The sequence below is a fragment of the Petaurus breviceps genome, unplaced genomic scaffold (assembly GCF_028583685.1).
Source record: "Petaurus breviceps papuanus isolate PSGF00001 unplaced genomic scaffold, PetGlider_PUasm1.0 99, whole genome shotgun sequence".
NCBI lineage: Eukaryota > Metazoa > Chordata > Mammalia > Diprotodontia > Petauridae > Petaurus > Petaurus breviceps.
Window position 1 is genome coordinate 10,935,989 of NW_027187465.1, and position 12,098 is coordinate 10,948,086.

General features: G+C 43.5%; 2 protein-coding genes across 3 annotated transcripts in view; both read left to right on the forward strand.

The window, feature by feature from the left end:
- LOC138156440 (2'-5'-oligoadenylate synthase-like protein 1) overlaps positions 1-1,899 on the forward strand; it is a 16,221-nt gene extending 14,322 nt beyond the window's left edge. Inside the window, 3 exon segments of the mRNA XM_069081758.1 lie at positions 228-396; positions 1,229-1,310; positions 1,313-1,899. Coding sequence (XP_068937859.1) covers positions 228-396; positions 1,229-1,310; positions 1,313-1,758 — 697 coding nt within the window. The 3' untranslated portion in view covers positions 1,759-1,899.
- A 9,481-nt stretch (positions 1,900-11,380) lies between these two features.
- CUNH12orf43 (chromosome unknown C12orf43 homolog) overlaps positions 11,381-12,098 on the forward strand; it is a 4,803-nt gene continuing 4,085 nt past the window's right edge. For both annotated transcript variants that reach the window (XM_069081912.1, XM_069081914.1), the window contains exon 1: positions 11,381-11,548. In XM_069081912.1, the coding sequence (XP_068938013.1) occupies positions 11,419-11,548 (130 nt within the window). In that variant the 5' untranslated portion in view covers positions 11,381-11,418. The remainder of the gene's footprint in view (positions 11,549-12,098) is intronic.

Here is a 12,098-nt window from a genome sequence, read left to right on the forward strand (position 1 = left end):
TTGAAAGAAATGAGAGCAGGGGATAAAGAAGGGAGAGAGAAGAGAGGAAAGAGGGAAGAGGAGAGAACTGTAGGGAAAGGGCTGAAAGGCTGGAGTCAGGACTCAAACTTTAGTCTTTAGATTTCATCAAGAACTCTTCTTTCCTGTGGTTCTCACCTGCAGAGTACGGTCGGGGTTTTTTGTTTTGCATTGAGGACTCAGAGAACAAACCCCTTCCTTTCCTACAGACCTGTCATCTTGGACCCAGTGGATCCCACACACAATGTAGGAGAGGGAAAGCGATGGGACCTGGTGGCCCAGAGAGCTGCCCAGTGCCTGAAAAAGATATGTTGTCTTGACAAGTATAACTATCGGATCCCTCCCTCCATTCAGATCCTCCCATCCTGGGCCCTTTCAGTCCAGGCCTTCCCCTAAGTCTTCATTGTGGGGGAAGGAGGGGGGTGTTCTCCTGAGAGAGTGGGGACCTCCCTCTAGATCTCTTGATATTGGGTATATACTTTCATTCTCCCTATGTGACCCACCTCCTGGATCAGGGATCTGTCAATAAATTTCAAAGAGTTTATGAACTTAGATGGTGGGGGGGAATCTTTATTTTCACTAATCTCTAACTGAAGTTTGGCATTCCTTCAATTATTAATGTAGGTAATGAAACCTTATTTTGAAAAAATACACTCATAGGCTTGGTAAGATTGCCAAAGGAGTCCATCACACACACACACACACATACACATGCACACACGCACGAGCCAAAGAGTTAATAACCCCTCTCCTAGATAAATCACATCTGGATAAAATACCTGAGGAAATAGGAAAACTGACTGTGAAATGCACCTTTATTCTGTACCTTTCTGAGGTGACCTTGAAACTAGGCACCCCTCCGTCCCCTCATCTCCTTTTCTGTCTCTTCCCTCTTCTTCCCCTTCCTCTCCTCTCCTCTCTCCTCTCTCCCCTCACCTTTCATCCTTTCTCTTTCTCCTTCCCCTTCTCCCTCCCCCTCCTTTCTCCTTTTCTTTCTTCCTCCCCTCCTCTCTTCTCCCTTCTCCTCCCTTTTCTCAAGTATAATTGACCAACTTCCCCAAGCCAACTGTCTATGCCTCACTGTCTCTGCCAGCCTGGAACAGCAATAAATAAGGGTGAACAGGCAAAGTAGAGGCAGATGATGTATGGAGGGACCAAAGTTCCAACTAAAGGAGTTTAAACTTAATTTCCCTTTCTCTCCCTCTCCCAGAGAGTAAGATCTATCCAAGTGAGAGTGAAAAGACAGCAAGGAAAGAGCATGACCATCTGGGCAGATCCCTTTGAGCACATCCAACAATGAAGAAGCATCCAAAGCTGGCTGCCCTTTTCTACCACCAGCATTATCTGTTCTGCCAAGAACCTGGTAGTGGGCAACACATTCTTAGGTGCCACCGCACCTTAGCAGATTACAGAATCTTCTCTGATGTCAGCATCTGCCTGGTGGAAAGAGTCAGCTTTGAGATCCAGCTCTGCGTGAAGCGCCCCAGAAGCAAAATTTCTGAGCATTACTCCATGGACTCCAATGACCTCATAGGGAAACTGATGTATATGATTGAAGAGAGAGAAGGGCTACTCCCTGGACAGCATATTCTGATGTTCTAGGGACAGCACCTGCAGCTAGAGCTCCCCCTGGGGTATTATGACATACAGGAGGGTGATGTCCTTGTTCTCTCAAAGAGAGAATCCTATTCATTCTTCCCCAGAAAAGAGCTTGGAAAACACATAGGATTTTTCTTTTAAACTTTCCCAGAGAGGGGATAGGGAAGGGAAGGAGAGAGAGAATTTGGAACTCAAAACTTGGAAAAAAACAAAAGAAACAATGAATGCTAAAAATTGTTTTTACATGTAATTGGGGTAAAATAAAATATTATTTTTAAAATACTTTCCCAGGATACTCTAGTCATTTTAATGATGATCTAACCTCAAGTCTTTGTTGTTCAGTACAGCTTATCACAATTCTCTGCTGGAAAAAAATGCCCCCCTCACTCTCTCTTTCTCTCTCCCTCCCTCCTTCCATCCCTCCCTCCTCCTTCTCCTTCTCCTTCTCCTTCTTCTTCTTCTTCTTCTTCTTCTTCTTCTTCTTCTTCTTCTTCTTCTTCTTCTTCTTCTTCTTCTTCTTCTCTCTCTCTCTCTCTCTCTCTCTCTCTCTCTCTCTCTCTCTCTCTCTCTCTCTCTCTCTCTCTCTCTCTCTCTCTCATTTAAGTTTAATGTTAATCCCATGCTATGTTTCAGTAGGAACATAGATTCTGTATCTGTGGCTCCAGTCAGATATCCAGTAGTACAAACTAGTTTCAAGTTGCACATACTGAACTAAAAAGGTTGAGTGAACAAATGGTCGTGCAAATAAAAGTAGCCCAGTTTGAGATTAGCCTGGGGACCAGCAAACAGAGATTGTTTTCATTTCCATTGCCTTCCATGGGTCTTCCATCCAGTCTTGTATTGGCTTCAGTCAGAGTCATAACTAACCATCTGAGGGTGAAGTCACATAAATTGCCTCCAAACCGACTTTGTAGATGATCATGTGAGAAGACTGGAAGTAATTGCAACAAATTCAGTTGAGCAGGAGGAGAGAGTTAGTAAGTAGAGTGGTTTCTACACTCCTGAAGAAGGGAATGTGTTTAATTTGGGGAAGTTTTAAATTTCAGTGCCCAGGGATAAAGTCCTCGGTCACGGCAGCCTAGGTATGACTGACCCAGTTGCCTATTCTGAGCAAAACTGAGAAGTCAATAGCATTATCCCTTCTACATTGCAACTTTCCCCCATCATGGTTTTATTATATCGCAGGTTGTAATGTAATGCCAAGGAAAGGCAACTTCCCAAGGTTCAGAATACCAGCATAGGTGCTCTCCATTTTATTCAGTGACAAATTAAGAACAGAGAAGATCAAAACATGACATCATTCCAAATACAGCATTTACTAAGCCTGATTAAATAATCTCCAAGTACTACCCCACCCCAGGACCTTGCAATCATTCAATCAATTACAAAGTCTCTGTTCTAAATACTTCTCCACCCCTAGGCTATACCTTAATTAAGTCCACCACAAAGCCCCTCTTCTCAAATGGAGATTAGTTTCCAAACATAAGGTCAAAAGTTCCCTACCCCTGGATCACAATTGAATCTACCCCAGAGTTACATCAAGTTTAAACACAGCACTTAATACCCAAATGGAGGTCTTTTCTTCATCTTGACACGAGGCAAGTTCTCAGCAATCTTAGTTTCTGGGGAGACAAGGCTTAGCAAGGCCATAAGATACATTGCCAGTCCCTTCATGAATTTATCCTCTGTCTGTAGAACAATCCTAGAACCCCTGAACACATTAGCAAAGCCCTCTCCCAGGATTTCTGTAAACATACAACAAGAAAATCCTTCTTCAGGGCTTCTGAACCAACAGAAAGGCTCCCAGACCCCTGCAACAACAGCACTGTCCTTCACCAGTGGACAGTATTCACTCTGTCTGCAGGACAGTCTCCAGACCCCTGCAACAACAGTACTGTCCCTCACCAGTGGACAGTATTCACTCTCTGTCTGCAGGACAGTCTCAGGGCTTCTTAGCGAACAGCCAGGTTCCAGGACTTCTTCAACAAAAGGACTGTCTTTCACCAGTGGACAAATCTGGCAAAATAACATCAAAACAGACAGACAAAGTACCAGCAAAACAGCCACGTCTCCTCAGTCCTTGGCAGCTCAGGGGGCAGGTCTCAAAAGTCCAGGGCAATTCAAAGCGGCCACCAGCAATTCTCTTAGTCTCTCTCTCTCCACGAGGTGCTGCTTCCAAAAAGGTCTTCCGCCTCTCTCTTGTCTCTCCAAATCTACATCACCAGCTCCTCCCAGTTCAGGACTTTCTTTTCACATCAACAAGCCCATCCCACAGGTGGGATTAACAAGCTCTGGGTTTTAACACAATCAATTTGAAAACCAAGCCAATACAGGGGAATCTTTAATTGCCATTACTATCACACAGGTCAGCATAAGAAATTAAACAGGAATTTGGGGGGAGTTCTACAGAAGTCACAGACAACATGGAAAGGTCAACAAACGACACAGAAAAAGATCTTTTTCATATAGTATTTCTACTTAACATTGACCTACATAAAGTCTGTAACCAAATACTTAACCTAAATTTTACAATAAGGTAAACACCCCATAAAAGAAAAAGAAAAAATTCAGACTTCTTCTCTGGTGCAAAGGGAGAGCCAAAAACTTTTATGTGGGTTTTCCATCATGGCACCCATAACTCCTGTAATGGGAAGTCTTCAGTGCCTTGGTCTCCCTTCTCTATGCCTGTGGCCCTCTGGGTGCATGATCTAGGTATAAAGGCTGATACTGTAAGCAATCCGGGAAAGCAAGGAATAGTTTACCTGTCAGATTTATGGAGAGGGGAAGACTTTATGACCAAACAAGAATTAGGCAGCATTATAAAATGCAAAATGGATAATTTTGATTACATTAAATTGAAAAGCTTCTGCATAAACAAAGCCAATGTAATCAAGATTGAGAGGGAAGTGGAAAATTGGGAAAAAAAATTTTACAACCAATGTCTCTGATAAAGGCCTCATTTCTAAAATATACAGAGAATTGAGTCAAATCTATAAGAATACAAGCCATTCCCCAATTGATAAATGGTCAAAGGATATGAACAGGCAGTTCTCAGAGGAATAAATTAAAGACATCTATAAGCATAGGAAAAAATGCTCTAAATCACTATCGATTAGAGAAATGCAAATCAAAACGACTGAGGTACCACATCTCACCTGTCAGATTGGCTAAAATGACAAAACAGGAAAATGACAAATACTGGAGAGGATGTGGAAAAATTGGAACACTAATGCATTGCTGGTGGAGTTGTGAACTGACTCAATCATTCTGGAAAGCAATCTGTAACTATGCCCAAAGAGCTATAAATAATTTTATACTCTTTGACTCGCCATATCACTTCTAGGGTTGTATCCCAAAGAGATCATAGAAGTGGGAGGAAGACCCATATGTACAAAAATATTTATAGCAGCTCTTTTTGTGGTGGCAAAGAATTGGAAATTAAGGGGATGCCCATCAATTGGGGAATGGCTAAACAAGTTGTGGTATATGAATGTAATGGAATACTATTGTGCCATAAGAAATTAAGAGCATATAGACTTCATATTTACGTGGAGAGGCTTATACGAACTGATGCTGAGTGAGAAGACCAAAACCAGGAGATATTTGTACACAATTACAGACAAAAAGTATGTGTGATGACCAACTTTCTTCTCAGCAATGCAGGGTTATAAGACAACTCTGAAAGACTCATGATGGAGAGAGATGTCAACATTCAGAGAAAGAACTAGAATAAACAGAGTTTGAATGCAGATTGAAGCAAACTACCTGCTCTGTTCCTTTTTCTTGTTTGATCTTGTTTCCTCTTTCCCATTGTTCATTCCATCCGATACAATCCTTCTTCATAACCTGACTAATGTCTAATGTGAAAGTATTTGCAGATCAATCCTATACTTGATTGTATACTGTCATGGGGTGGGGGCAGGGAGAGGGAGGCAAGAAAATTTGAAAATCAAGGAATTGTGAAACTGAATCTTGTAAACTAAAAGTAAACAAACAAATTAATGAAAACCAAAAAAAATTTTTAAAAAAGAAGTGAAAGATAAAAAAAAGAAAAAGAAAGTTCTGTTGACTCAGCATTCCATTGTTCCCAGACCTGTTTATCAATCAGTGTTAGGAGAGGCTTTGGTGGGGGAGACACTAAGTCCACAGCCTTTTGTATTACATGCTTTTGTCACGTTCCTATAAACTGAGGCAGACCCTCTCTCTAGAGAATTTGGATCTCTTTTTTACCCCAAAGGGGGAAGATACCTGGAGAACACAAAATCTAGTTCTTGAGATCCAAATACCCCTTTTCCCTAAAGGGAAGAAAACCAGAAGAAGACAATACCTTTGAAATTAAAGAAGAATTTTATTAAACAGAGAAGTAAAACATGTACATGGGAACAGTTCTCCTAATACTGAACAGCTCCACTAAGTGATGGATGTGAAGGGTATGAATACTTTTCAAACAAAGGAAGGCAGGGAATTGGAGAGAAAGGCAGCAATTGGGCTCATCCCAGAAAGCAAAGAGGCAGGGAGCCCCATTCCCAAGGGGAAGGGGAGATCCAGGTATCGGGTAGTGAGGAATTTCAGGTGTCAAAGCTGTGGCCTTTTGACACAAAAACAGAAGGCATTCTTGGTGTAGTGCCAATGCAATATTCACAGCACCTATGGTAGCTATGAATTGTTTCCTCTTTCCCATTGTTCATTCCATCCGATACAATCCTTCTTCATAACCTGACTAATGTCTAATGTGAAAGTATTTGCACATCAATCCTATACTTGATTGTATACTGTCATGGGGTGGGGGCAGGGAGAGGGAGGCAAGAAAATTTGGAATAATTCTGAATTGCAAAATATAACAGACTTTCCACATGGAAGACATAACCAAAACATTTATTCAAACACCAGAAACCCAAATCCCAACACCAGAAAGTCAAGTCCATCATAGCAACTAAGAAATCTATACACAATAACACTTCAGGGGATACCACCATGCCCAAGCCTTCCCCCTGCTAGGACCTTCCCACAAATAAACACTCATAGCTGGATTCCTGCCTACTTCCTCTCTCTCCCTTAGCTCTAACTGCTCTGACCAACTTTCTCTGGCTTCTCTTCCACCTTTCCTGCTCCACCTGTTCAGCAAGCTCCTCCCACCACAGACTCATGTGATCAGGCTTCCATGTGACTCAAGCAGATCACATGGGCCTATTAATGTATGGGGAAAATCTTCCCATTAAGCAAAAATACATTAACAACACAGGGGGTATCTCCAAAAACCGTAAAACAGGATGTATCTGAGGGCCCCATAACCAACAGTTTGGGGAGTCTCTAAAAATAAGGATGTCTCTGGAAGGTACATAAACCATCAAATGGCTCAGGGTCTGTTTCAAGGCTGGCAGGAGCTTAATTGGCTTCAGAGTTGCTGATTTTCTGCATGTCCAGCTGAGTTTATTCTTGATCACCACAAAGGATCGTTGGTATGACAAACCACTCTGTATCTTGGTTAATATAGCCAGTCTTCATACAGCTCTTCTTGGTTAACTGGATAATTGTTGAATTCAAGCAAGTTGAAGTAGTTAATATACTAATTTACAAATTCACTCGTACATAACCCTACCTGCAAATTGTCACATTCTTGCTACCTTATGGAGGAACTGAGATTCAAGGACCCAACCTCTTTTGCTGAGGTAGACCTATCTGGATTCTCTTAAAGTTACCCACAAAAGCTGTCCCCAGTACTGATCTTCAGTTATAAACTCAACATGTTGTTAACTTGATATAAATATAATAAAATCCTTTTAATTCTCTTTGTCCTGAGTTTTGCCTCATTAATCAGAGTGAAAGCTCAAATGAAGAATTTTTCTTTAAATAGTACATAGTAAGCAAATTTAAATGTTTTTCAACTGACTGATCCACACTCAGTTCATACAAGCACAAAGGCAAAGACTTTTCCCCATTTCTATCAGGCAGGTAATTCAGGGTAGTAGACCTGGGTATGAGTCCTAGCTTTGCCAATTGCTAGTTATATGATCAGGACCAAGTCTCTTCCCTTCTCTGAGCCTCAATTTCCTCATCTATGAAATAGGGATGATAATACCTATTCATCTACCTTACCAGGGCCACAAAGATCAAATGGGATGGCATATCATATTGAAAAGTATTTGTTAATCATAGAATTCCTTGATGATAAGTCCTCTGAAGAGGAGCATAGTGTCCTTCAGAAATCAAGAAACTGGGGGAGGAAGGACGATTTACACAAGTTTCTCTGATAAAGACCTCATTTCTCAAATTTATAGAGAACTGAATTATAAATTATAAATGAATTATAAAATATATAAATTATAAATTAATTATAAAAATGAGAGCCATCTTCCAAATGATAAATTGTCAAAGGATATGAACAGGCAGTGTGGAAATGAAGGAATCAAAGCTATCTATAGTTACATTAAAATGCTCTGAATTGATATTGATTAGAAAAATGCAAATTAAAACAACTCTGAGGTACCACCTCACACCTATCAGATTGGCTAATGTGACAGGAAAGGAAAATGGCAAATGCTAGAGTGAATGTAAGAGGGCCTCTGATGCACTGTTGGTGGAGTTGTAAATTGGTCCAGTCTTTCTGTACAGCAGTTTGAAATTATGCCCAAAGGGCTATAAAACTGGGCACACCCTTTGACCCAGCAATTCCAGTATTAAGGACTGTATCCCAAAGAAATCAAGGAAAAGGGAAAAAGGATCTTTTTGTACAAAAATATTTATGTCAGCTTTTTTCATGGTGGTGAACTGGAAACTGAGGAGAAGCCCATCAAGTGAGGAATCAATGAAGAAGTTGTGGTATGTGATTGTATGGAATATTATTACGATGTATTAAATGATGAGCAGGATGATTTAAGAAAAGCCTGGGAAAACATATATGAACTGATACAAAATGAAGTGAGCAAAACCAGGAGAACATTGTACACAGTAATAGCAACATTGTAACAAGAATGACTTCACTATTCTGATCAATACAACTATCAAAGACGATTACAAAGGACCAATGATGAAAAATGCTATCCACCTCCACTACCCTCCCATTCCCTCCCCATACCTCCCCAGAGAGAGAATTGATGGAATCTGAATTCAGGTCAAAACACACCTTTTTTCACTTTATGTTTCTTGCTGCTTTTTTTTTTTCAACATAGTTAATATGGAAATAGGAGCTAGGTGACGCCATAGTGCATAGAGTGCTGGGCCTGGAGTCAGAAAGACTCATCTTCCTGTGTTTAAAAGGCCTGACACATCGTTAACTGTGTGACCCTAGGCAAGTCACTTACCCCTGTTTGCCTCGGTTTCCTCATCTGTAAAATGAGCTAGAGAAGGAAATGGCAAATCACTTCCATATCTCTGCCAAGACAACCCCAAATGGGGTCACAAAGAATGGAAAAACCTTCAAGAACAACTTTTCTCAACCTGACCCAAAATCTGTCTTTGCAGTTTTCCCCTTCTGCCTTCTAGAACCAAGCAGAACAAAGGTAATAATCTTTTTTCTAAAGAACATCCCTTCAGTTACTTGAACATACATGTCCTAGTCCCTCTGAGTTTTTTCTTCTCCAGCTAAATGTCTCCAGTTCCTTCAACTGAACCTCACACACCCCACTCAGGTTGACATCCTGGGACATCTTCCCCTTTAAAAGCTTCCCTCAGTATTCATCACCACCTGAACTGGAAAAATAAATGCCCACTGACTCCAGGATCAAATGCAAAATGCTCTATTTGCCATTCAAAGTCCTTCATAATCTGATGCCCTGCTGACCACCCCCCCTTTTCTATCTTCTCACACCTTGCTCCCTTATACATCATCTTCCACACAGAGACACCAGTCACCTGGCTGTTCCATGAACAAGACACGCCATTTTTCCACTTTGGGCTTTTCTCTTTTCCCCATACCTGGAACATCCTCTTTCCTCCTCTCCAACTACTGACCTCCCTGGCTTCCTTTAAGTCCCAACTAAAATCCTACCTTCTTCAGGAAGCCTTCCCCAACCCCATCTTCCCTGTTAATTTTTCCACACCATCCATATGTGCAACCATCAGTTATGACAAATGGAAAAGTTCTGAATGCTGTGGATAAGTTTACTTACCTTGGCAGTGTACTTTCCAGGGATGAACACATTGATAATGAGGTTGATGCACACATTGTCAGAGCTAGCTCCGAAGGAAGGTGTGGGAAAGAAGAGGTATCAGACTGACTACCAGACTGAAGGTCTACAGTGACATTGTGCCGATCTCATTGTTGTATGCCTGTGAAACCTGGACAGTCTACCAGCACCATGCCAGGAAACTGAATCGCTTCCATTTGAATTGTCTTGGGAAGATTCTGAAGATCATCTGGCAGGAAAGGGTACCAGACACTGAGGCCCTTACTCAAACTAAACTGCCAAGCATTCCAACTCTGCTTCAGAGAGCACAACCCCCACGGGATGGCCACATTGTTGGAATGCAAAACGTATACTTGTCAAAAAGACTTTTATGGAGAACTCATGCAAGGCAAGCGTTCACCTGGTAATCAGAAGAAGCAATACAAGGACACTCTCAAGGTCTCTCTCGAGAACTTTGGAATTGATTGTGTGACATGGGAGACACTTGGCACAGAACCACTCAGCATGGCGTGCCCACATCAGAGAATTGAAACAGCTCAAAGGAAACGCAGAATGCACAAATTTAGAGAATCCACCCCAAACGTTCACACGGACTATTTGTGCCCAACCTGGGGTAGAGCATTCAGAGCTCGTGTTGGTCTGATCAGGCACAGTCAGACACGTTGAAACTTGACTTTAGCATGACGATGTCATTTTGGTCCGCTTCCAGAATGAAAGACAACAACCAATCAACCAACCAGTTATTTCTTATTTATCCTGTGCAAAGTTTGTTTTGTATATATCTGTTTACATCTTACTTCCCCCAAATTAGATTGTAAGCTCCTGGAGGGCAGGGACTGCCTTCTGATTTTTTTAATATCCACTCAGAAGGACCTGAGTTCAAATTTGGCTAATTGTGTGACCTTGGCTAAGTCATTTAAGCTCAATTGCCTAAAAATGATCATTTTGTTTTCAATTTATTTCTGCAAGTTCCCCAGAGCTCTAGGACCATGTCTTCTATTCTTTGGGTCCTCCTCCTCTAGACCTAGCCCAGACACCCCGAACATGAATGAATAATTGTTGTTTGTTTCCGTAGTCCCTAGGGGATATTAGACTCTCTGCTTGGCCCCAGAGGGAAGAACCAGGATTTGCCAAAAATACATACATACATACAGTAAATCTAAACTTGAACTAAGGGGAAAACCTCTTATCCTAGTCAAAGGAACTGGTTCTATTTAGCCTAGAAAATATAAGACTCAGCGGGGACCTGGAAACTGACCTTAAGCGTTGGGAGGGTTTTCAGGTGGGGGAGGGTAAACCAGATCCGCTTGGCCCCAGAGGGCGCGACAAGTGGCAGTGGGTGCAAGTGACGGGAGCTAACGGAGACCTGACTGCAAACACTCGTTCTCATGGAGAGCTGTCCCAAAGTGAGACGAGCCACCACGTCGGGAGCGGATGGTCTCCCCCTCGCTGGAGGGCTCTGAGAAGAGGCTGGATGAGCCAGCCCGGGGTTGGCACGGAGGGGACTCTGGTGCATGTCTGAGCCGGCCTCTGGGATGCTCCGCTGGTCCCCGGGAACTAAGCCAGAGAACTACAATCCCCACAATGCCCCGCGCGACTCACGGCTCACCTGCGACCATGGGAGGGTGTATGGGGAAGCGGAAAAACGACCCACAATGCACTGCCGCGGACCAAGATGGCCGCGCCCAGGGGTAGTGTGAATGACAACGAGAGCAGCGAGGATGACGACAGCGAGGAGCTGCGGCGCTGCCAGGAGGCGGCCGTGCCGGCGTGGGGCTGGGGGCCGCGCCCTGAGTGGGGACAGGGTAGGGAGCGCCGAGGACAGGCCGGGGTGGGGGGGAGGGAGGGAAGAGGTGGGGGCTGGTGCGCCCCCGCGGGTCGCCACTGAGACCCCCCCCCCCTCCAGGGGCGTGAGGCACCCCCCGGGGAAACTGAGGCAGGGGCCGTATAACACGTGGGAGCGGGGAGGCTGCTCTTCTCGTTTATCAGACGGGGAAACCTTTCCGAGTGAGGAAGCCACCCGTCTTTTTATAGATGGGGAAACTGAGGCATTGGGATCCAGGCACACATGGGAGCAGGGAGGCTTCTGAGAAGGAATGTAACCCCCAGGATCCTGCAGCGAAGACAAGGCTCGGAACCCAGGACTGCCCCGATTCCTTTCTTCTCTCCCTTGAGAGCAAAGCCCCAGAGCTGGAAGGGGCCCGAAGCCATGTGGCCCTGCGCCTCCCTTTACATTGAGATCACGTGGTCCCACGCCTCCCTTTACATTGAGACCACGTGGTCCCGCGCCTCCTTTTACAGTTGAGACCACGTGGTCCCGCGCCTCCCTTTACATTGAGACCACGTGGTCCCGCG